Genomic DNA, 25,746 nt, shown 5'->3' with positions numbered 1-25,746 from the left:
TTCTGGCAAGTACATCAGCAGCTGTTTTCAAGCTGTTAAGCTGTCACATACAAATTAAGATGGTGTTATCATCTCAGATTCTAATGAACTCTGCATTGTTGCTTAATTAAGTTGAGCTCTATAAGCCATAAGAGTATTTTTTACAGAGGTGGTGATGTATATTTATATTGAACTGATATTGTTCTGTAATCTTTGCATCTCTGAATTGCATACATCTATTCTTAATGCATCATAGTGCACATTTTATTCCTCTCTGAGATTAATCTGGTTATGGGCTATGACTTGGCAAGCAATCCAGTTCACTTAGAGAGCTAGAAAAAAAAGGAAGGCGTTGTGAAATTGATTATTTTAACAATATTATGTGCAAGGGATAGGAACTTTGAGAACTCTCCTATGTTTGTAAACCTGATGCACTATGGGCTAAGATCATTGAAAAGCAATGTATAGATACGCAGGTGTAATACACAGATTAGTGCAGAATACATACCCACTGCCTTCGATCTCACAAATCATCTTTGCTGCATGACTCCAGTCCATAGCCCCAGGTGCATTTGTCCTCCATTTCTCTATCTCTAAGATGCACTTATTAGTTGGGCAGGATAAAATTATGTCTGTGAAATGCTCACAGGCTGGAAGAGCCCATTGGAAGAAAGGAACAATGGACATTGCAATCAGCATCTCTCCCTTCTCAACACCTGGTGAGAAAAATGTTCATTACTTCAATTATTGAAGCTCTTTAAAAAGTAAAAAGAAACTCAAATTGAAATGATATATTGGTACCAGTTCATGCAACATCTGCACATTTTCAGAACAACATTGACAAAAAAGTTCATAAAAAGAAAAATTGTAAATCCACATAATGGTGCATTGCCTACCTCTTCGCAGGCTCTGCATTACTTGCCATGTGACACACTGTTGTGTCATGGAAGGTGACCAGTTAATGGTGCAAATCAGGCTTGATATAGGTTTTGTAGGTCCCCCACCAAACCCATGATGCATGCAGTTCACAATATAGAGACAATCCCAATATAAAAGGACACCTCAGGCACATATTTTAGCGTATCGAGAAGAGAACAATGCTGGTCTTATTGGCTCAATTACTGTGGGCAGTCAGTGATGCTTCTCAAAAAGACCTCTTGATGGGATTGACCTGAATGGGGAGGCATGTTTTGGCGAAAGATATGAAAAAGCAGTTAGGGATCTCACTGGGCAACACAGTGCTGAACTGATACCTGGGCTACAGGGTCAGTAGATATCAGAGACGTGTGCACTTAATACTGTCATCATCATGCAGGCAGGGTGGGTGTTGATCAAGTGAGAGCAGCAACATTATGAGTGGTCGTAGAAGGCTGGATAGCTGCTTACTTTTCAATTACGGCAGAGAAAATTATAGTCTACAATGGCAGCCATGCGGAATATCATGGGAAGGCTGGCAACTCATCAGCTTCTGATGGTCGAGACTTGTATTATTAGGCTCTACAGCTCATTGATACAAAAGAGAAGATAAATATCTTCTAAAGCAGTTGGACCTCCCTTCTCTCTCCCATAAGAGTAGTTAAAAGCTAGAAGGTAAACTTAGGCGAAAGGAAATACCATACTTTTTTACACCACTTTTCTTCTGTAACTCTCTGCTGGAGGCTGGCTTCCATGGCCATAGGACAGGTCAGGAGCACGTGCTCCAATTCTACTGATGCTCTTTAAAGAGGGAGGATTTATAAACTGTTGTACTGCATCTCTACGGAAATCTATACTTTTGCTCATTTGCCAGGAGGGGAAAGATCCTCTGGAATGTAGTAGCTATCACCTCATATCATTGATTAACTATAACCTCAATATCCTAGCCAAAATCCTGCCCGCAAGGTACCATCATTAGTCTATGACTCATGAATGAATGAATGAATGAATGAATTACATTTTTATTGTATCAATTTACAGAAATTGTTACAAAAAGTTTCCTATAAAATAGCCAAACAACGTGCTTGCTACAGTAGCCATCATTAACTGCTACAAATTTGATGTTCTACATCAGCTAAAACCAATCCTGGTAATGCAGATCATAGATAATAAAAACACTAAGACCCATATATCAATTGTGAAAAAAAAGAGAAGAAAAGGTAAAAAGTGGGTACTTTTTTTTTTTTTTTAAACAAGGGACTTTTGCGTGTGTAGAAACTTCACAAATCAAGCAAAATCCTATAAAATTTCCAGATAAAGAGACATTTAAGGACCTATTTTGGAACAGAAATTTCAATAAAATGCAGAATCCATAAATCATGTCATAACATGCAAATCAGAGTCTAGGCATACCCAAAATGCAGTCTTGAAGTTCTACAGTGTAATGTGCGTTACTTAAACGTTCTTTAACTTTGTGTGCAAATTTGGCAAACCAGTTCCATCGGTGTCTCCAGGCTGAACAAGAGTTTCATAGCATCATTGCAATTGCGCGTCCCATATATTAAAAACAATGGCCTCTGTAAAGTGCGATGTGCATGTATCAAGCAATCGCATATGCAGACCAAATGAACCATAGGTTCCTCATACTGGTGACATAGTCTGCAGGTCGTGATCGCCTCTAGGGATTTCCAGCGCCTGTTAATGTCTTTTATCGGCAATGCCATAAGCCTCACTGTTATGTTATGTTATGTTATGTTACAGTAATTTATAGAGCACACATATACCCGGGGGTGTCTTGGCGCTGTTAACATTTGCTTTAAAATGATTTTGTTTAACGCAGCGTCGAGGTATGGTTGCCTTAATCAATCTTCATAGGAGCATGCAACTATCCCAATGTTGCTTTTGGAACGATTCAATTCCTTCGTGTCTTCTTCCCTAGATAAGGACCTAACTTGTTTTTTTAATATATATTTTAATGCGACAGGCTGATAGATCACATCCTGCAATTTGATCATGTCAAGCTGTAATGCAGTGCAGGCGGTTTGCAGGCCTTTGCTCCATGAATTGTTGGCTTTCATAAAAATTATTTTCAGGGTTGACTTCATTGTTTTAGAAGGGGCTGCACAAACCCCTCTGTAGTACCGCATGAACGTTGCCCAGTGCTCGTAGCTTTGTTTATTCAACCCAAATTCCAGTCGCACCAGAATATATTTTGTGTATGCTTAGGAATATGGAAGATTCGATTAAATGCTTGGCAGTTGATTTGTTTAAAGCTATTAACAAAAGCCGCAGGAAATGCTAGCTGGCCATATGTAATTGAGGGGAGCCGGACATCACCAGAGGGTGCCAGAGGCCCTCTTAGTCAGCATTGCCCTCCCGTGGCACGGGACGCGCGCGGGCGCCCGGGCCAAGGGCGGGCCCGTCCGCGCCCCTCCGAGGCCGGAGGAGGCTGGGCTGGGCCACCTCTCTAACTTCCAAGTCCCTGTATCAATCTGGGATTAACAAGTAAGGTACTGTGACCGTGCTCTCTGAGCACTGCTAATCTGTAGGCATCCGAATTCCTTAAATTTTGATGCACATTGAAGCAAGTAATTTAACTCCAGTTTGCACTCCAAATGACTCTATGCTGCTAACAAATTTGGACTTTGCACTTTGCACTTTCCTGTATGCGCATGCTTGATTCCTTTTACAGTTCCATCGCTTTTTTTCATTTTAAAAATTGTAATAGTTCTTAACAGTTTCAATTATAGTTCTTAATATTCCATTAACAGGTCCTACATATTTAAGCATCTTTCACGCGCGGGTGAATAGCGACTTAGCAAGCGTATAGTTTGCGTGTTGTACCTATTTTTAAGGTTTATTGAGACATAACCATATAAGCCCTACAAGCATTGTAGGTCTATTAGTGGCGGACTAAAATGGGGAAAAGAAAGCAGACAGTGAGCCACATATCAAAAGCACCAAGTAAACATAGGAAGATTAATATGACACTGCTGAACTATTTAACAGGGGCTGTTGGTGATATAGATCATTTCCGTGGAGGAAACAATAAATAATGAAACTATAACCCCACCTCCTCCTCAACAACAAACAATGGATTATAATGTGATATGTGATGTAAGTGATGTAGAGGCTACCCATGCACAGCTTAATAATGGGTGTGTTCAGGAAATTCCTGATGATATCTTAAATGGGTCAGTAGAAAGCGACCAACTACCACCCCTGAAAAAACCCTGTAACCTGCCCAAAACAATGGCAATTAACATCACTGTTAGAGACGTAGTCACAATCCATCCGATTCCTGCCTATACATCTAGACCATTAAAGACCCATTTAAAAAAGACACATGGAAAAACACAGGGTTTTAGGTACAAAACACAAAAGGATATGGCCACCACGAGCGCCTTGAAGGGGAAAAAAACTGAATCCTCAAGTGAAGTGATGGATTTGTGTATAGCTTTAAAAGATCTAAAGGAGTTTGTGTGGCTATCTATTAACACTCTTGTGACGAGATTGGAAAAAATTGAAATTGGGCTAGAAATATTTTAGGGGCTCATCAAAATACCACACAAAATAATGGAGTAGTAAACCAGAAATCTTTGGGTAGAGATGTGCAACCAGACAGGTCTGTCTTAAAAATGACAACTCCGATAGACAAAAAAAACATAGAAATAAGTAAGCGGGGTGAGCGTAGGGACCCTCGCCAAAATGCATCTACATCTCTAGGTAAAAGACTTACACAAGACGCAAACGTAAATAGATCTAAAGTCTCGGGTGGGGAAGATAGTAAAATAAGAACTGAACAGAAGGGTGGGGAAAGTACTAGTAAAATGGTCAATAACGCTTCTGAGGAGAGGCATAGAGCACAAATACTTAACCTCCCCCCAGCAGCAATACCATACACTACCATTTTAGCTAACGTTCCCCAGCTCCCATCAGTAACAATGGAAACATGGCTGGCATTGAGATATAGGACAATAAATTGGTTGGGTAATAGGACAGGCTTAACAAATGCTCTTTTCAGGGAATTTAAGATGGTGAGGAGGGTTGACTGGGTAGGTCACAGCAGTAAACTTTATGAAGGAGACTGCATAGTTCTCTCGCTAGGATCACCCGCCTTAGTCAGGGAAATCCTATTGAGAACGTATAAAATAAATACACCTAATACCAGCATCCAAGTCCGCCCCCTGGGGTTCTTTTATCGACCACAAACTATAAACACCCCAGAAAACCATGGTACGTAAGTTTGGACACGAGAGGGCTCATGCCATAAACTAGCCATCTCAAATAGATTTGGTCCCCTAATTACTTTAGATGAAAACGATTGACATTCGATGGATAGGGGCCAGCTTGTACACAAGCATATCCCTACTGCTGAAAATCAGGTTGTATTAATCCCGCAGAACCCGGTTTTGGAAGTACGAGAGGATGAAGGGGATAGTATCCCAAGTAGTGTCTATGTCCCAGGGGGTGGCCATATGAACCTAACCGATCACGAGTTAGGGCCATGCAGAGTCCTCTTTTCGAATGTGGCCAGTTTAAGGAATAAGGTGAACGACCCAGCCTGGTTGACTTTTATTAATAACTTTGACATTTTGTGTCTGCAAGAGACCTGGGCTATCGACAACATACATATTAATGGGTACAAGACATATCATACACCTGCAATTCAATCACCTAGCGGTAGGTCAAAAGGAGGGCTATGTGTTTACATTTTGAATCTTCTGGGTGTACATACGAGTGAGATGGTTAGTTCAGAAATCTATTACCAAACGCTTTTAATACATACTGACTGCAGCAATGCATTGCTCCTGGTCAACTTCTACAATAACACAGAAATAGGCCAGTTGGGAGCTATAGTGGAGAAGCTCAGTGGAAACATTAGCACCTTAGAATTAAAGGGAGACCTCGAGATCATCCCCATTTGGGGTGGGGATTTTAATACCAGTTTGTGCCCGGTGGCGGAATCAGGGAAGTGTGGTTTAACCTTAGATAAGGATGATCCGCCGATCCATTTCCAACATACCATAAAAGGCGAGCTGCGTAATGAAATCATGTTTAAACATGACCTGGGATTCTCAAACCGCTTGTGTACACCCACCGTAGAGTTTGGGCATACATTATGCTAGTCACGTGAAAGCCTATGATATCACCCAAAACGTCATGAGCAATCACTTGGCTATCAGCGCAATATTGAGAAGGGCTGGTTTGATAAAAATTGCACTAAAAGCTACTCTAACTTAAAGAATGCCTTACATAGAGAGGCGAGAGATGAGAATGAGATTAGGGCCTGTAGAAAGCTGTATAATGCAGCAATGAAAAATAGGATAATTGAGCTGAAAGATAAGGCCTGGAAGGACCTCAGCGATGCCGCCGAAAGCAAAGATAGCTCGAAATTCTGGTCGGCAGTTAACGCCCCACTCCTTATCAATAAAACAGACGTTCCTTCAATTGAGTCGGCCATAGTGGAACAGACCTGGATAGACTTCTTTTCTAAAGTTTATTCAAAACAGAAGACTATCGTGGAAGCAGCCCAGAGGCTAGAAACAGGGAGTGCAGACCAGTCCTTTACACCTATTAAATTTCATATCTCGCTCCATGATGTAAATGTTGCACTCAAGGTAAGCAAGAGTGGCAAGGCCGCCGGCCCTGATGGGGTACCAATTGATCTCTATAAGTAAAATCTGGAGATTCGGGGCCCCATTTTAACTAGGGTTTTACAAGCATGCTGCGAAAAAGCATTTATCAGCACATGGTCCGAATCAATCATAGTCCCAATTTTTAAGAAAGGGTGAGCGGGAGAACCCTGCCTGCTACCGTCCAATATCCTTGAAGGATTCTTTGAGGAAGATAGCGGGCAGGATTGTTCTAGATCGATTACAGGGATGGACCGAAGAAAATTGTATTTTAAGTGACATCCAATATGGTTTTAGAGCTGGTTTAGGAACCAATGAGCAGATTTTGATTGGTAAATACACCCAGGCCAAAACAGGGAAATTTTATCTGGCCTTCGTAGACCTCACAGCTGCTTTTGACTGCGTAGCTCACGATAAGCTGTGGGGTGTCCTAAATGAATTGAATGTTGACCCCGTTTTAATTCAGTTTTTAAGACTCTGGAGCTACTGCAAAGGACGGTGAAGGACTGGGTTATTCTTAAGACCCAGCGGTGCCAGGGAACAACACCTGAAACCTTCGTGGGTTACCTGTTCTGGCGTACTAAACACAGAGACACGGGACACTTCCAGCGACGTCAGAGATCAGCGTTTATTTACTGCAGGGATACAGAGGTCACAAGAAGTACACAACGTGTAGGTTCTCGGAGACTGCTTCAAATTTGTAGAAGTGGATCGGTCCTTTTATACAAGTTTTTGCCATAGCACAGTATGGTGAACAAAGGTTACAACTCAGTTCCCACAATAAACTTCAAAAGGGTCGCGTTCATGTTTCAGGAGGCCGGAACACAATTACAACAGTCTTGCCGGTTCCCAACTGTAAAAACATATCTCCTCTGCAATAAACACATTTCATCCTAACCGTAAACACATTAAGAGGAAGGACGAAAAACAGACGCAACGAAAGAACAAGGACGCACAACAGGTTTGAAAAGAGTGTTAGGAGCAATAAAGGAAACTTGATAGAGGGGTCAAAGACCTCGTGTCTAATGTATGCATGGCTGAAACAATAGACCGGCGCTGCAAGATGAGCCTCGAGCGGGGCCATCTGCCTTAGTCGTGTCATTTCCCTCATCGTAAAAGTCACCTCAAAGAAACACATGTCCCTCGTGTAAGCTTGGGAGTCCCTGGGTCATGAGGCGGACAAAGTCCGTTTGCTGGCTACCTGAGGGCAAGAAACAAAATGGATGCTGTATCTAAAATGGAACCCGAGGGTTCGGATGAACAAACCCAAAAATGGGACGAACCATACGTGGTTGCATAGCGAAACTGCATACACCCACTATACTCGTCATTTGCGGTTCGTAGATACCAAACTCGTCCATATTCGTCACCACTCGAAAGTGCCGTCCCGTCTCACACGGAACCTCAGACGCTCCTTTTGCCCTCATGTAGGCAAGCACTAGTCAAGATCGGAGTCTATGTCAATATTCATCAAATCGTTCAGCTGCTGCTGGAACATCATTCTATTCATCAACGTCTCCTTGGTAACAGATGGCTGCCTCATACACGTTGTAGCACATAGGCCACATAAGGCCGGACCACACTGTACACAAAGACAACACGTGAACAGAAACGTTACAACAACCCCTACGATCATTAGAATCTTCCAACCCCATGTTGACATCAGGCCCCAAAACCATCCTAGGAGCGTCCAATTACCTTCGTCCACGTGTATGGACTCGGAAATCTTGTGCAACTTCGAGATGGCTTGGTAAACAGTTGGAGCATTGTCAGGAATAAAAATGCAACAACTCGAATGGATAACTTTACACACACCACCTCTATCTGCAAGAACAACGTCTAGAACCATACGGTTCTGCAACGTCATGAGTCTATCCGCCTGTAGTTCAGCTGTTAAGTTACCAAGGGCATTTGCAGTAATATTAGCAGTCGACTCAACTACACGGGTCAACTGTCTTAGGTTCCTACTATTAACCATAGGACCCCAAAATGGCAAGAAACCCTTAAAGAAGTCTCCTGCTTCTTGACCAGCAGTATCCTCTTTGCTAATAACGCCTCTCACGACTCTAGTTTTGTGGTAGTCTGAAGCAACCGTGAAAGTCGGTGGTAAAAGATTCGCAATATAACAGGTACCTGAAAAATCGCGGGGTAACCATGTATACGCGCGTTCATAACATACAAAATAAGTGCCCTTAGCAGTCAGAAAAACAGGGGAGGAGAGCATCGGTAGAACATACGTATCAGTGCAAGCACTGTTCCCAAGTTGTGCTCTCGGATTTCGACCCAGACCTTTCAAGCAGAAATTACCAAGGTGTGGTACAATCCATATTGGGGACGAGCTCTTAAGCTGTCTATCACCCACTGACGTACTATACTCAGCCTCGCTCAGATCCTTATAGGCCTGCACTTCTTCGCCTGGAATGAGTGATGCATCAAAAACATCTCTATCCAGATCCGCTATTGCTATCGCCAAAGGCTTATGATACGGCCCAGGACCAAAATTGACAGACCGTGGCTCTCGACTGGGGTAGGAATCTAGTGCACTACGGAACATAGTTTGGAATGCTCGAGCTGAACCCTGAGAGCTGTAAGGAAGTACCAAATACGGGATACCCCTATCCATGGTATGTGGCATTAACCCACACACCCAACAATTGGTAGTGTTCACCACCAACTGATGCTGGTGTAGGAGTTGAACAAAGGAATTATTCATGAATTCCGCACGTCTAACCTGCTCATGTTGAGGCAAAGGATGAAAAGAATGTGGGGAGACAGTGGTGAGGGAACTAGGTTTAGGAGAGAAGGTAGGGGAAACAGAAGGTAATGACAGCGGTACTCCAAAATACACTCCACCCACCAATAACATAGATACAGTCAAGAACAGTAGAAACACCTGAACAGAAAACATTTTGTTCGTACAACCCTCCATAGCTCTAATCTCTGCGTCGACATCCTTTCTACTTCCAACAGCTTAGAGAATGCCATCCTCTACAAACCGTCCGTGACGTACTTGACGCACTTCGTTCTGAGTAGCGATTATCAATCCCCAGGAGTTCCCAGGAATCGACAAAAGTAACCGACCTAACGTCAGAAACCTGCTAAACAGAAAGGAGTACCCGCACGGCCCTACGGTAACCCGGATGGAGAGGTTTCCTCGAAACGTTCAGTTTTTTTACAAATCTCTTAGCAGTGGGAAAACACATAAAAACTCAAGAAGAAAGTATATAATTGTCCATAATATTTGAAATATCAAAAAACAAAAAAGTATACTACTAATTTTTATTAGTCCTTGAACGAAGAAAGTATCGACTTCTTCCAGGTCGAGTTTGCTCTACAAACAATTGTTCAGCTGGCGCAACAGTGTCCGATGAAGTGGACAACGAGTCAGACCTTGGGTTCTCTACTACTGATGACTTCACATGTGTGTTTGGCAGTGACAAATCCTCCCCCACAAGCTGAGCGTCGCTAAACGGCACAAAGTGCAAAGGAGTCTCAGTTTCTGTGGCCAAAATCCCAGTCCTCACCCAACCGTCCGTTGGTAAGGGGATCGGCACCTTTTTTGTGTGGCTGGCATGGACCCAATTCTTCCGGCCCTCCAGTCGAACCGCTGTCCTCGTTGTCAACAAAACTTGGAAGGGTCCGACGAATCTTGGCTCCAAGTTACGTTTCCGACCAAAATTTCGGGTAACAACCCAGTCCCCTGGCCGGAGCTGGTGTCCAGGACCCTCTGTCTGCGCCGGTAGAGCTTCAAAGACCTGTTGATAGATTAACCGTAGTTTAGTGGTCAAATCATGCAAGTAATCAATCAGCATTGGATACTCAAGACTATCAAAAGCCCTCGGCCTCGGGACTCCCCAAATATTCGCAGGGCGGCCGAGCACAATCTCATATGGGCTAAGCCCTACTCGTGAGTGTACGGTCGCTCTGGTCGATAGGAGAGCCAGAGGCAAGGCATCAGGCCATGATAGACCAGTCGTAGCTTGAATCTTTGCGAGTTTTAGTTTCAGGGTACCATTGTACCCTTCAACCAAACCCGCTGCCTGAGGATGATTAGCACTATGGAATTTTTGGCGTATTCCCAGGCCCTTACACACACTCTGCATTACACTTCCCACAAACTCGCTTCCATTATCCGACCACACAATCCGTGGCATTCCGTACCTAGGAAAGTACTCCTTCAGCAGGATTTTTGCTGTGGACAGGGCAGTATTATCCTTAAGAGGATAGGCCTCAATCCATCTGGAGAACGCGCAAACCACAACCAAAACATACTTCAGGTTATTGCATCTCTCCATATGGATAAAGTCCAGCTGGATAACCTCAAAGGGACAAGCAGGAGGAGCAAAATGACCAGGTGGAGTGGGGGTGCCCCTTTCGGGATTGTGCATCAAACACACCATACAATTCTTAACCACTCTTTCGGCACACTTAGCAATACCCTCATTCCTCCATACAGGGGACAAGAACTTACATATTCCTTTCGCACTAATATGTGACAACCCATGAGCCATTGTCACAACAGCTAATACATACGCATCTGGTAACATCCACCTCTGACATTCCGTCAGGTCAACCCAACATCCATGAGTATCCAATCTTCCTGTACTCTCTTTCCACTTGGTCTTTTCAGCTTTAGTAGCTTCGTTCTGAATTGCCTTCACACTCTCAACGGTATTTTCACACATACCAGTCTCCGTCGGCCACCTCACTGAACTCGCAACATACATTCGAGTCGCAAGATTCTTAGCCGTTTCCTTAGCGATCTCATCCGCAAACGCATTACCACGACCAACATCATCCGTCACTTTCCGATGCGCACTACATTTAACAATCGCTACTTGTTTAGGCAATGTAAGTGCATCCAAAAGATCATTCACGAGCTGCCCGTGTTGGATCTTCGTACCATGCGATGTCATAAATCCTCTTTCTCTCCACAATCTTCCAAAATTATGCGCAACACCGAATGCGTACTGACTGTCGGTAAACACATTCACTCGCTTTCCCTTTGACAGAACACACGCTCTTGTCAATGCAATTAACTCTGCCGCTTGTGCTGAATTCTGGTTCAATCTCGCAGTTTCCACAACCGTGCTCAACGTCACTACAGCATACGCAGTCGCCACATCGCCATTCGGCAATTTAAAACACGAGCCATCCACATACAAGGTACCATCGGGATCTGCCAAGGGAGTGTTTTTCAGGTCCACACGACCTTTTGTTTCTTCCTCAGTTCGTAAATAACAATCATGTGACAGCACATCATCTGATTCCATATCAATCGGCAACAATGTCGCCGGATTCAGTACATTACAACGCTTGATCTGTATATGACTTGCCAAAAGGGTCAGCTCATACCCAGACAACCTTGCACTCGTCAGATGTTGAGTTTTTGTCCGATTCAAGAGCGTATCAACTGCATGCGGAACCATCACTATGAGCATATTATCCATGACCAGACCTGCGGACTGCCGAATAGACGCCGCCGCTGCCGCTGTCGCCCTCAAGCAACTCGGCAACGCTCTAGCTACCGGGTCTAAGGTCGAGGAAAAATATGCACACGGACGCTGCTTACCACCAAATTGTTGCGTTAAAACACTCAACGCACAACCTTCCCTCTCGTGGACGTATAATGTGAAAGGCTTGCTGTAATCAGGAGTACCTAACACAGGAGCCGAACACAGTGCATCACGTAGTTCAGAAAAACTTTTCTGACATTCCTCCGTCCATGGCAAAGGAGTCGAAACGTCCTTGCACGTGAGAGCTACCAATGGCTTCGCTAACAGTGAGAAGTTCGGGATCCACTGTCTGCAGTATGACGTGATACCTAGAAAGGCACGCACATCTCTCTGAGTTTTTGGCACAGTCATTCGAGCAATTGCTGCAATTCGTTCAGGGGTCAACCTTCTTCCCGCCTTTGACAATAAGTGACCTAGATAGGTTACTTCTTGACAACAATATTGCAGTTTGGAAGGTGACACTTTATGATGTAAGTCACAAAGATGCTGTAACAGTGACACTGTAGCAGCTCTACAAAGCTGTTCAGTGTCAGCAGCTACCAACAGATCATCGACGTACTGAATCAAGGCCGCACCAGCCGGTAACACAAACGTATCAAGTTGACTCTTAAGAGCTTGGCTGTAGATTGATGGACTCTCACAGTAGCCCTGAGGTGCGCGTTTGAACCTGAAGCTGCGACCACCTAACGAGAAACCGAACAAGTCTCTGCTTTCCTCAGCAATCGGAATGCTAAAGAACGCATTCTTCAGATCGATTACCGAGAACCATGATGCAGTGGCAGGAATCAAAGTCAGTAAAGCTGTAATGTCTGGCACCACAGGAAACTGTGGAACAACAATTTTATTCACTTCCCGTAAGTCAATAACGAGACGGTACACGGGAGGCTTGGAGGGATCCGTTCGTTTCAGAATAGGCAACACGGGACTATTGCACACATTACCCCGTGTCTCCTCAATAACATCTTTCCCGATCAGATCGTAAATGATCGCTAACAGTGCCCGTTCACCATCGAGAGAAATACGATACTGGGGTATGCGCGGCAAGCGCGCTCCAACTTTCAATTGAACAACATAAGGTGGTATATCCAGCAGGCCCACATCATTGGGACCAGTCGCCCACAAGGAGACCGAAAGAGAACTCAATTCCGGTGGGAGCTTATCGATCGATAAATACATAGGGGAAATCACGCTCTTACCCAATGTAAGCTCCACGCCCGTAGGAGAACAGTACAAAGTCGCATGTAACCTTTTCAACAAATCCAAACCCAAAAGATTCTCACCACAACCAGTAGTCAAAATCAAAGGAGCCTCTAGCTCATGAGACCCAATTGTAAGGGGCAAGGGGCTAGAAACTGGATTGCTAACGGGGGCGCCAGAAAATCCAACGGAAACATTCGTTAAGCCAGACAAAGGCGCGCCAGGGAGTTTCGAATGCATGATGGAACTTTTTGCTGTACCAGTGTCCAACAGAAAAGGCTCAACGATGCCCAAAGTGGCTACTGCAACATAAGGCCCTCTCTGATCAACCGGAACTGATACTTCTCCCTTCCTTCGTCTATGGCTGTCCTAGTAGATTCCGTCCGTATCAACATCACACTCAACGTAACAGTCATCCACATGATACTGTGCAGACCGACCAGACGATGGTTCGCGCCGATCAAAACAATTTTGCGAGTCCGAAGACGTTGCGAAACGTTCAGCCTGATTCTGGGTAACTCCACGACCTCTACCACGGGAAGCCTGTTGAGGGCCACTACGGCCTCCTCGAGCCGACACACCATTGTTCCTATCACGGAGAACCGGACAATCAAACTTCAGATGGCCCTCCCCACGACAATATGCGCATTGATTATATCCCAACACAAAGCGAGGTGCGGGAGAGACATTTCGCATCTGTGATCTGGAGAACTGTGATTGTGATCGATTTGGCTGCTGTGTGTCACTAAAATTCGAACGCGGAGGATAGGCTTGCTGCAACAAGACCTTGGTTTTAAGATCCTTTGTTTTCTTATCTGCACGCTCACTTTCCTCCTTTTCTCTATTTTCGTAATATTGGGCCGTAGCCAGTATTTTAGCAGTGGTAGAAACAGCCCACGAACTCTCAGAATTCTTCAACTTGTTGCTAAGGTCGGGCAACAAGTTCGATACAAACTTATCGACGAACAGCCGCTGACCACCCTCGGAACCCATGTCCTGACCACTATGATCAACAAACGCTTCCTCAAATCTCGTAAAGAAATCAGAAACGCTTTCATCCCTCTTTTGCTTGCACGCTGATAATTTGTCCCAATTGACGCGCAGTGCTGGCATAAGCGTTTTCATGAGAGTAATTATCCTCTGAGGCAAAGCCACAATAAGCTGTTCAGGCTTAGCCCCACCGACCTGCTGGGCGTCTGCCGCCGTAAGGGCAGCCCAGTCACCGCCTAACTCGGCTACGTGATTCTCGTGACGAATTTTCGCCCAAATCGGCTGAGGTACCACATTGCCAAACAACATGTCGATATCTGCAAGGTTCATAACGGTAGCATCCACCACTTGGGACAGCTCCTTATAATAACCTGCAGGATTTTTACGAGGATCAGGCAAGGATTGCTTCACTTGTAAAACTTCCGATCGTTTCCAAGGGAGGTGTATCCACACTCTCTGGAAACGGCCTGGGACAGCAGGGTTAGCATTAGGATCACCTGGCATCCACACTGGGGGAACTTCCCGCATAGGATATTGACCAGGTTGTGCCATCCATTCTGCGGTCTCTTCCTTAAACAACGCACGAGGTTGCACTGTACATCGAAAAGATAACAAGCGTTCTAGAGCTTCTCGAACTTTGTCACCTACAATTACACCCGTGGCGAACCGATGCTGGAGCTCAGAAACCTCAGACGGTACATCATCAGCCACATCATCATCCCACTCCTCCTTCAACGATTTACACAATTCCTCAAACATGAATCGTTGCGTAGGCACATTAAACTGAGAAAACGTTTCAAACACCATACGTGAGGTGTACTTAACAGGATTACGAATCCATTTACGTGCCATCTTCACCAACGATTCACGTTCCCTACCATCAGGAAGCTGGCTGCGCCTTTGAGCAACATCTGAAAGAGTCGAGCCGAGTATTTGCCCAAAAAGTGGAGAATAAAGAGTCGCAACAGCAGTCAGGAGACGACTACGAACAGAAGGAGAAGAGGAAGAAGATGCAGGCGCAGCAACAGTAGGAGTGGAAACAGTAGAAGTAGACGCTGCAGCAGGAGTAGCGGGAACAACGGGCTGAGGAGGGACTTGGAAAGGCGCAGTAGGGAGAGGAACCGGGACAAGAGGATGTACGATCTGTGGCACAAGGGGATTTGGGAGAGCGGGAGGAACGGCGGGCTGACCTGCAGCCGCCAAAACAGCAGGTTGAGGAAGGGGTAAATGTACGGGACCCATAACGTCGGGAGCATAGGGAGGTGGTGATTTCAACAGATAAGACAAGAGCGAATCCTCCATCGCTTCTTCTCCCGTCTTATCGATATCAGAAGGTAGCACCGGATAACATTTATCCACCGCCATATGACGAAGCCGAGTACTAACTTCCTGCTCCTTCTCATCTTTGTCTAACTGATACTGTTCTGCATTTCGCATCACCGTAATAACACCTTCTCTTTTATTTTTCTTACTCTGTTTGATTTCTTTCTGCTTGGCCTCTTTCCGCCATAACCGGAAGGAATCAAACATGGCCGGCCTAGCTTTCCTTTTAAACAATTTAGCTTCCAAATTATCTAAAACGGCAGTTTCGAAACTACCATGAGATGGCCAACTTAGGACGCCATCATTTTTGGTGTAGCGGACCCAATATTCATTATATACGATAGGACCCACGCCATGGCGACTATAGAGCTCATAAACAGGTCGACAGTCAGGGCATCGGTCCGTCGCAGCCGTCAGGAGGCGGGGATCTTCGCGGGAAAAGACGTCGGGCCACTTATTTCGACAACTGGATCGATGAAGCGGGGTGCACCTTCCCTCGGAGATTTCACACGAAGTTCCTCACGATCGTCGGGCTTTGGACCGGTACCGTTGATGTCGCCCCACGTTGGGCGCCAACTGAAGGACTGGGTTATTCTTAAGACCCAGCGGTGCCAGGGAACAACACCTGAAACCTTCGTGGGTTACCTGTTCTGGCGTACTAAACACAGAGACACGGGACACTTCCAGCGACGTCAGAGATCAGCGTTTATTTACTGCAGGGATACAGAGGTCACAAGAAGTACACAACGTGTAGGTTCTCGGAGACTGCTTCAAATTTGTAGAAGTGGATCGGTCCTTTTATACAAGTTTTTGCCATAGCACAGTATGGTGAACAAAGGTTACAACTCAGTTCCCACAATAAACTTCAAAAGGGTCGCGTTCATGTTTCAGGAGGCCGGAACACAATTACAACAGTCTTGCCGGTTCCCAACTGTAAAAACATATCTCCTCTGCAATAAACACATTTCATCCTAACCGTAAACACATTAAGAGGAAGGACGAAAAACAGATGCAAGGAAAGAACAAGGACGCACAACAGGTTTGAAAAGAGTGTTAGGAGCAATAAAGGAAACTTGATAGAGGGGTCAAAGACCTCGTGTCTAATGTATGCATGGCTGAAACAATAGACCGGCGCTGCAAGATGAGCCTCGAGCGGGGCCATCTGCCTTAGTCGTGTCATTTCCCTCATCGTAAAAGTCACCTCAAAGAAACACGTGTCCCTCGTGTAAGCTTGGGAGTCCCTGGGTCATGAGGCGGACAAAGTCCGTTTGCTGGCTACCTGAGGGCAAGAAACAAAATGGATGCTGTATCTAAAATGGAACCCGAGGGTTCGGATGAACAAACCCAAAAATGGGACGAACCATACGTGGTTGCATAGCGAAACTGCATACACCCACTATACTCGTCATTTGCGGTTCGTAGATACCAAACTCGTCCATATTCATCACCACTCGAAAGTGCCGTCCCGTCTCACACGGAACCTCAACGGTTATGGTATAGAGGGTGAGTGTACCACCCCATTTAAAATAGAACGTGGCGTAAGGCAGGGCTGCATTCTGGCATCACTCCTGTTCTCTCTATACACTAACGCCTTGGAACAGGAGTTGGTGCTACACACTAGGGATCCGCCATTTGTAAATACCTGCCCGATAGCATCTCTCCTCTATGCCGATGATGCGGTGCTCATGGCCCGCACCCAGGTTGGGTTACAAAGGGCTCTCTCTTTCTACACCACATTCATGGATAGGTTGGTTTAAAATTGAATGCCAAGAAAAGTTTCATGATGTCATGTGGGAGAGCAAAAAACAAGAACAGAAGTTTTCAGGCGGGGGGGCAAGGTGAAATCTATAACTTCTTTTAGCTATCTGGGCGTCCTTTTCGATAGAACCGGCTCTTGGGCTCCAGTAGTTGAGGCTATGTCCTTACTTTTTATGAAGACCATCGCAGCTCTTTTAAATTTTTTAAAAAAGCTAGGGAAAAGACCACCAGAAATGTTATTAAAGATTTACCAGGCATAGTGTGTGAGCATAGAAGTGTATGGGGTAGGTACCTGGGGATTTCAAGACTGTACATTAATTCAACGTATGGAAAATACCTTTTTGAGGTTCATCCTAGCCATCCCAACTAGTACACCGGTTTTTAATAGTCACTCTGAGTTAGGAGTTGTATACATTTCTGATCTAATTAAAGCCCAGCCGGTATTGCCATGGCACAGAATTTGGACCACAGATAGCACAGGCCTTAACAGGGAAATAATAAAGGACGCAATGAGATTAGACAATGTCCGTAGAATGTTATAGTTGAAATATGTTGAAAATGTTATGCAGGACATTGGTCACCCTGAATATTTTACCTTGCCCGACAGTATGAACCTCATCAATCGGAAGGAGTTTAAAAAAGTTTGCATGACTCACTTAGAATGAAATAGGTTAACTCTTGAGATGAATAAACGTATGGTGGTCAAACATCAACTAATTAACACTACGTGCAACATTCAACCACATCTGTTATACATTTTGGATGGATATGACAGATACCTTTTGACAAGATTTAGGTTTGAACCGTTCCACCATTTGACTACTTACCCAGCCATTAATGACTGGTCAAGGGAACTCTGTCTATGCTCCTGTGACAATGTTTCATCACAAAGTACGATGCACGTGGTTCTATTCTGTAAGTTCTACACTAGCGAAAGGCATGGATGGCTAATACCACTATTTAAAACAGGGAGGATGGAGGCAATGTCGTCCTGCCTTCATGTACTTACAGATGTTGGATAATTGTCAATGTATCGGTTCTATGGTGGGCTTCCTAAAGAGTGTATTGAGGACCAGGAAAGGTCTCAACAACTGAATTGTGAGAAACGTGTTGGGCTGGAATAAATTAGTATGAGATAGACTATTTAGGGAATTACAGAATGTTTACATATATATTATCAATTTATAGGATTTTACCCGTGAAAGTTGCGTATTGATGAATTTTAAAATGCAATAGATGATGATGTATTCTCTTTTTATATGTTTGCTTTTATGATTTTAATGCTCAAAATCGAATATTTTGATTTGATTTTGATTTTGTTGTCGGGCTATTTAGTTTAGAATTAAGCTTGCACAAGGCGAACGTCACTGCCTTGGCCTTTGTTTTCGCCTGAAGCGAGGTGAGCTGTTGACTTCCAATTACTCATCAGCCACGCCCCCAGGTAGTTGTATTTGGTCACTGTTGTTATCTTCAAGTTGCCCAAACTCCAATATTGTCTGGGTTTGTTGGCATACTTTCCGAATATAATTACCTTTCTTTTTCCTGCATTTGCTCTTAGGTCATTCTTGATGTTGTAAAGGTTTAGTGCGTCCAATAATCTTTGCATGACTACTTTTGTGTGATCTAATAGCACCATATCATCTGCATACTGCATTAAAAATAATCTATTTGCGCCAATTTTCGGGGGTAAAAGATTTGCGTTAAGAATAGTTTTAGGGAGGTCTGCCGTATATAAATTAAAAAGCAAAGGTGCCAATACACAGCCTTGTTTTAAACCACGGTCTGTTGCGATCTTTTCAGTAGCTGAATTCATCGAAGTTTTCACTCATACCCAGGTTCCAGTGTAAAGGCTAATTATTGCCTTCAAAAGAATCTCTGGTATCCACCATACCTTGTAGTTTCTGCCACAGAAGTCTCCAATTGACTCTGTCAAAGGCCGCGGAATAGTCCACAAAACATGCAAAGAGTTGCAGCGACTTTTTCTGTGTAGTCTGTTCTATCATATAAGCAAGGGCTAAAATATTATCCATTGTAGATGCTCCTGGCCTGAAGCCATTTTGGCAACTTGGTAGAATTTCATTTTCATTGGTCCAGGTCTGCAGGTCTTGTAGAAGGAGACATATCCTTTTGCTTCAATGTCTAAAAGGGCTATCAGCCTATAGATTGAGGAGTCCCTGGTATTGCCCTTTTTATGGATAGGCTGTAATAAAGATCCTTTCCAAGTCTCTGGAATTGAATTGCAGTGAGTATGCTTCCCCAGAAATCGCGATCTTCTTTAAATAGTTGTCCTGGTAATCCGTTAGGGCTTGGTACCCCACTCTTTCTAATGTTTTTTAAGATTGTTGTCACGCGATTCCCTACGACCGAGGCTTCTGGAGGTACCTCCATATTTAATGGGTTCTTTACGACCACCGGTCCAGGTTTGTCTTCTGTGGATACTAGTGAGGTTTCGGGCAGAATGGTAGTGGTAAAGAGCACTTGGTTGTGTGCTTATGTCAGATTTTGTGTGCAACAATATAATGTTGTTACATAGGTTATCCATATGGCACTGGCAACCACATTACACCTGTCTTGACCATGCCCGGAAAGCTTGTTAATATACGACCAGAATTCAGCCTGTTTATTTGGGCTTAGCAAGGAAAAAACATGTAGCCACTCCGAATCTTGTTGTTTTCTTGTATAGTCCCACACATACTTCCTATGGATTTTCTTTGCTAGGAGTTGGTTTTGATATGTTTCATATTTTCCGTCTCGCTTATAGATACATGTGGCTATTCTGAGCGACCTCTTACTTTGCTCCACTTTTTCGCATCGTGGTTGAAATTGGCGACAAGACCTTCCTACAGAGACTGGAGAGTATTCTTTATCTTTTAGAAGTTGGTATACCATGGTCATTAATTTAGTCCATGACTCATGGGTAAGGATTTTTACAGTTTGATCTTCCTGACTAAGGACAAATGACACAGATGAACCAATGAGGCTACTTATCATGCGCATTTCTAGTTGGAGAGGGATCCCTACATCCGCTGTTGTCTGTCTTGTGTTTGTGCCCATTTACTGTCTTTGTCTGTCTTTTGTTATTTGTGTGTTGTAATTGTAATTGTCATTCTTTATATTGTTTGCCTTCTTTAACTGTTTTTCATTGTACCTGTGCCATTGTTGTGTCCTCCGTGCCTGTTTTGCCACCATTTCCTCCTGCCACATCGGGCCCTCCACCTGCTAGTTTCTGCTTCCACCTCCCAGCTGTGCTTCCCTCCCCCTTCCCTATATAAGGGTGCACAAAAGGCAAGACCGCCTGTGCCCATCCGCAACCCCAATGCAACCAGCGCCAGGGAGCCTGGTTCTCTGACCACCCACCGCTGCAACTCTGCTGCCCTCCTTGCACTCAACTGTGGAAGGAAAAACAACAGCTAGCTGTCTACACCGAACCCCACTCATGGCCAAGACCCCTGCTGACACTGCCGACAAACCTTCACTAACCTCTGTCCCCATGGCCGCCTCCCCACATTGGACACTAATACCCCGGATGATCTGAGGGGCATCCTCCTCAACCTGCACTCCCTGCACAGGCATGCTGTAGAGATCTGGGACCTCCTCAACACCCAATCACCAGACGTCGCCTTCTTCACAGAAACATGGACCAACCCCACCTTTACCCCTGACATCACCACCGCCATCCCTGACAGATACAAAAACCAGAGGAAGGACCACTTAACCGCCCAGGAGGAGGACTTACCATCGCACACAAGAGCTCACTCTGACTCACCACCTCTAGCTCAAGCGACTCCCTGTTCACCACGGAACACCTCTATTTCCAGATCCAGATCAGCTCCAGAAGAACCTTATGAGGCACTCTCGCCTACAGACCCCTTCAACCTCAAACCATGTTCACCACTACCATCACCGACCTCATAGCACCCCATGCCATCACCTCCATGGACTACATACTCATCAGAGAGCTCAACTTCCACCTCAAAAACCTCACCGACCCCAATTAAGCCACCTGCCAGGACAACCTTGCCAACCTTGGACTGAAACAACTCATTACCATCACTACCCATATGGCAGGACACACCCTCGACCCCATCTTTGAAGTATGTAACAACATCCACTTCAGGCACATCATGTAACCCACCTGGATGGACCACCACTACGTAAACTTCCACATCGACAAATCCACTGCACCCAAACCTGCACACTGCCCTCCACGAAGGATCTGGGGCACGGTCACTGAGGAGCACCTCTTCTCAACCCCGTCAGACAGCACCTCAGACGCACGAATATGTGATGTTACTTTGCATGCGGTACAACGCATGCAATTACAATGTAGTCGTTACAATGACCGCATTGTTACAATGCATACCATTTCATTGCAAGTCATTTTTACAACTTGAAGTAGGGGGCGCCCTGAACTTAGGAATAGTATTATTTACTAGTCCAACTCCAGCGTGCGCAACAGTAGGGTAGGTGTTGAAATAGTAAATTACACTATTCCTTAGTTTAGAGTGCCCCCTACAGCAAGTCATAGAAACAACTTTCATTGTAATGTTTAGTGCTGTAAGAACGCAGCAAAACTTCAGAAGACTGCCCCCAATACAAGAACGTCATGACAGAATACCACCAACTCATCAGATCCACCAAGGGGACCTTCATCCGAAACCAAATCCATGCCAACGCCAGCAACTCCTAGGAACTCTTCAACATCATTCAGGAATTCACCGGGCCACCCAGTGAAGCCACGGATGTCACACCCTCCCAGGACCTCTGCAACAAACTCGGATCCTACTTCCACCTGATAATAAGATCCCCATATGACAACTTCGACAAACAGACCCCAGACACTGAACCCACTCCTTCCCCCAGCAACGACAGTCAGCCTACCATCTTCTATTGGATCCCAGTTACCACCGAAGACACCACAGCGACACTGAAAGGCATTCACTCAAGAGCCCGCAAGGACCTCTGCCCTACGCACATCTTCCACAAAGCTGCAGCTGCCATTGCACCGGAGCTACAAGGCACCATCAATGCCTCCTTCAAAGCTGGTACATTCCGTGACAACTGGAAATGCGCAGAAGTCAAGCCCCTTCTCAAGAAACCCTCAGCTGATCCGACAGACCTCAAGAATTACTGACCCCTCTCTCTTCTCCCTTTCCCAGCCAAAGTCACTGAAAAGATTGTCAACGTCCAACTAACAAAGTTCATTGAAGAGAACTCCATCCTTGACCCCTCCCAATCCAGATTCCACAGCATCCACAGCACCAAGACCACCCTACTTGCCGCTACAGACGATATACGGCCACTCCTCGACCAGGGACACACTGCAGCCCTTATCCTGCTTGACCTCTCTGCAGCCTTCGACACCATCTCCCACCGCATTCTTGCTGCCTGACTCTTCGACACCAGCATAGAGGAAACTGCCCTTGACTGGCTCCGCTCCTTCCTCACTGGCAGAACCCAAAGAATCAGACTTCCTCCCTTTCTCTCCGAACCCACAGAGGTAAGTGGCAGAGTACCCCAAGGATCGTCGCTCAACCCCATGCTCTTCAACATCTCAATGGCCCTCCTCGCCACCATCATCAGACAGCCCCTCATCACCATCCTCAGACAGCATAGACTCAGCAAAGCATCCTACGTTGATGACACCCAGCTCATCTTCTCCCTCTCTAAGGACCCCTCACCACCAGACTCAGCTTCTAGGAAGGAAGAAGGACATTGCATCCGGAATGAGCAGCAGTTGCCTGAAGCTCAACTCAGAAAAGACAGAAGTTCTTGTCCTTAGAACATCCCCCAACAAATGTTGGCCCACCACCCTTGGCAGCTCTCCACCTCAACGGACCATGCCTAGAACCTCGGTATCATACTCAACTCCTCCCTCTTTATGACTTGAAATGTCAACGTTGTCGCATCCACCTGCTTCAATATCCTCTGCATACTTCGCAAGACCTTCAGATGGATCCCTGAATCAATAAAAACCTTTACACACAAACTTATAACCAGCAGATTGGACTGCGGAATCACCCTCTACGCCGGAATCTACAAAATCTCTGCTCCTCAGACTCGTCCTCAGCATCCCTTGACACAAACACATGACCCTATACCTGGGAGACCTCCACTGGCTCCCCATCGAGAAGAGAGTAACCTTCAAGATACTCACCCACACAAACAAATGCCTCCACAACACCGGATCTCAATATCTCAATTAAAGAATTGCCTTTCACATATCCATGAGAAACCTCCGAGGCTCCGACCTCCCCTTGCCCAAACCCCCACATTTGCATAGCCAGAACGGGTGAAAGAGCCTTCTCCTACATTGGGGCAAAGACCTGGAACAAGCTTCCGATCAACATCAGATGCACTCAATCAATCAATCAAGACATTTCTAGAGCGCGCTACATACCCGTAGGGTCTCAAGGCGCTGGGGGGGGGGGGTGCCGCTACTGCTCGAACAGCCAGGTCTTCAGCTTCTTCCTGAAGGAGAGGTGGTCTTGGGTCAGGCGCAGGTCGGTCGGGAGGGAGTTCCAGGTCTTGGCGGCCAGGTAGGAGAAGGACCTTCCTCCTGTAGTCGCTCTTCGGATGCGGGGGACGGCGGCGAGGGCGTGGCTGGCAGATCGGAGGTGGCGTTTGGGAGCGTAGAAGTTGACTCGGCTGTTGAGGTAGCTCGGGCCTTGGTCGTGTAGGGCTTTGTGTGCGTGGGTGAGGAGGCGGAAGGTGACTCTCTTGCTGACGGGGAGCCAGTGGAGGTCTCTCAGATGTCCGGAGATGTGGCTGGTTCGTGGGATGTCGAGGATGAGTCTGGCTGAGGCGTTTTGGATCCGCTGGAGTCTCTTCTGGAGCTTGGCGGTGGTGCCGGCGTAGAGGGCGTTGCCGTAGTCCAGTCGGCTGGTGACGAGGGCCTGGGTGACGGTCTTCCTGGTCTCTGTGGGGATCCACCAGAAGATCTTCCGTAGCATGCGTAGGATGTTGAAGCATGACGAGGAGACGGCGTTGACTTGCCTGGTCATGGAGAGGGAGGAGTCCAGGATGAAGCCCAGGTTGCGTGCATGGTCTGTCGGTTTGGGTGCGGTGCCCAGGGCGGGAGGCCACCAGGAGTCGTCCCAGGCGGAGGGTGAGGAGCCCAGGATGAGGACCTCCGTCTTGTCTGAGTTCAGCTTCAGGCGGCTGGTCGTCATCCACTCGGCTACCTCTTTCATCCCTTCTTGTAGGTTGGCTTTGGCGGCGGCGGGGTCGTTGGTCAGGGAGAGGATCAGCTGGGTGTCGTCGGCGTAGGAGATTATGCTGAGGTTGTGTTTGCGTACGATGGCCGCGAGGGGGCTCATGTAGACGTTGAAGAGGGTGGGGCTCAGAGAAGATCCTTGGGGGACGCCGCAGATGACTTCGGAGGCCTCTGACTTGTATGGTGGTAGGCGGACTCTCTGTGTTCTACCGCCGAGGAAGGAGATGATCCATTCTAGCGCCTTGTCCTGGATTCCGACGTTGCTGAGGCGCCGTACTAGGGTGCGGTGGCAGACCGTGTCGAAAGCCGCGGAGAGGTCTAGGAGGATGAGGGCCGCTGTTTCTCCATTGTCCATCAGGGCTCGGATGTCATCGGTGGCGGCGATGAGGGCGGTCTCGGTGCTGTGATTGGCTCGGAAGCCGGACTGAGAGGGGTCGAGGGATCCGTTTGTCTCGAGGAAGGCGGCCATCTGCTTGTTGACGGTCTTCTCGATGACTTTGGCTGGAAACGGGAGAAGCGAGATGGGGCGGTAATTCTTGAGGTCGGTGGGGTCCGCTGTTGGTTTCTTGAGTAGGGCGCTGAGTTCGGCGTGCTTCCAGCTCTCCGGGAAGGTGGCGGTGTTGAAGGATGTGTTGATGATGTCTCGCAGGTGGGGTGCGATGACAGCGTCGGCCTTGTTGAAGACGTGGTGAGGGCAGGGGTCAGTCGGTGATCCGGAGTGGATGGAGTTCATCGTGCGGATGGTGTCTTCGGTACTGATCGGGGTCCAGGCGTGGAGGGTGGTGGTGGGGGGTGGTTGTTCGGTCATGCTGTGCGTTGGTTGGTTGTCGAAGCTGCTGTGTATGTCTGTGATCTTGTTGTGGAAGTATGAGGCGAGGGAGTTGCAGAGGTCTTGCGATGGGGTGATGTCGTTGTTTCCTGCGCTGGGGTTGGAAAGCTCTTTCACGATGTTGAAGAGTTCCTTGCAGTTGTGTGCGTTGTTGTCCAACCGGTCCTTGAATGCTGTTTTCTTGGCGGCGCGGATCAGCTGGTGGTGCTTCCGGGTAGCAAGCTTGAAGGAGGTCCTGTTGTCCGGTGTCGGTTCCCTTTTCCAGACTTTCTCGAGGGCTCGGCAGTTCTTCTTGGAGCTCTTGAGTTCGTCGGTGAACCATGGGGCCTTCTTGCTGCCGGGTCTGCTGGGCGCGGTCCTTAGTGGGGCGAGTTCGTCCGCGCAGTT

At 46.3% G+C, this 25,746-nt stretch overlaps 1 protein-coding gene across 1 annotated transcript in view; it reads right to left on the bottom strand.

Moving 5' to 3' along the window:
* LOC146829765 (nicotinamide N-methyltransferase-like) overlaps positions 1 to 25,746 on the bottom strand; it is a 127,621-nt gene that overhangs the window by 49,495 nt on the left and 52,380 nt on the right. The window contains exon 2 of the mRNA XM_085608486.1: positions 488 to 695. Within this exon, the coding sequence (XP_085464612.1) occupies positions 488 to 695 (208 nt within the window). The remainder of the gene's footprint in view (positions 1 to 487; positions 696 to 25,746) is intronic.

The sequence above is a fragment of the Triturus cristatus genome, chromosome 5_2 (genome assembly GCF_964204655.1).
Source record: "Triturus cristatus chromosome 5_2, aTriCri1.1, whole genome shotgun sequence".
In the NCBI taxonomy this organism is placed as follows: Eukaryota; Metazoa; Chordata; class Amphibia; order Caudata; family Salamandridae; genus Triturus; species Triturus cristatus.
The sequence above is the reverse complement of the archived record's forward strand: the minus strand, read 5'-3'. Positions and strand labels throughout refer to the sequence as shown.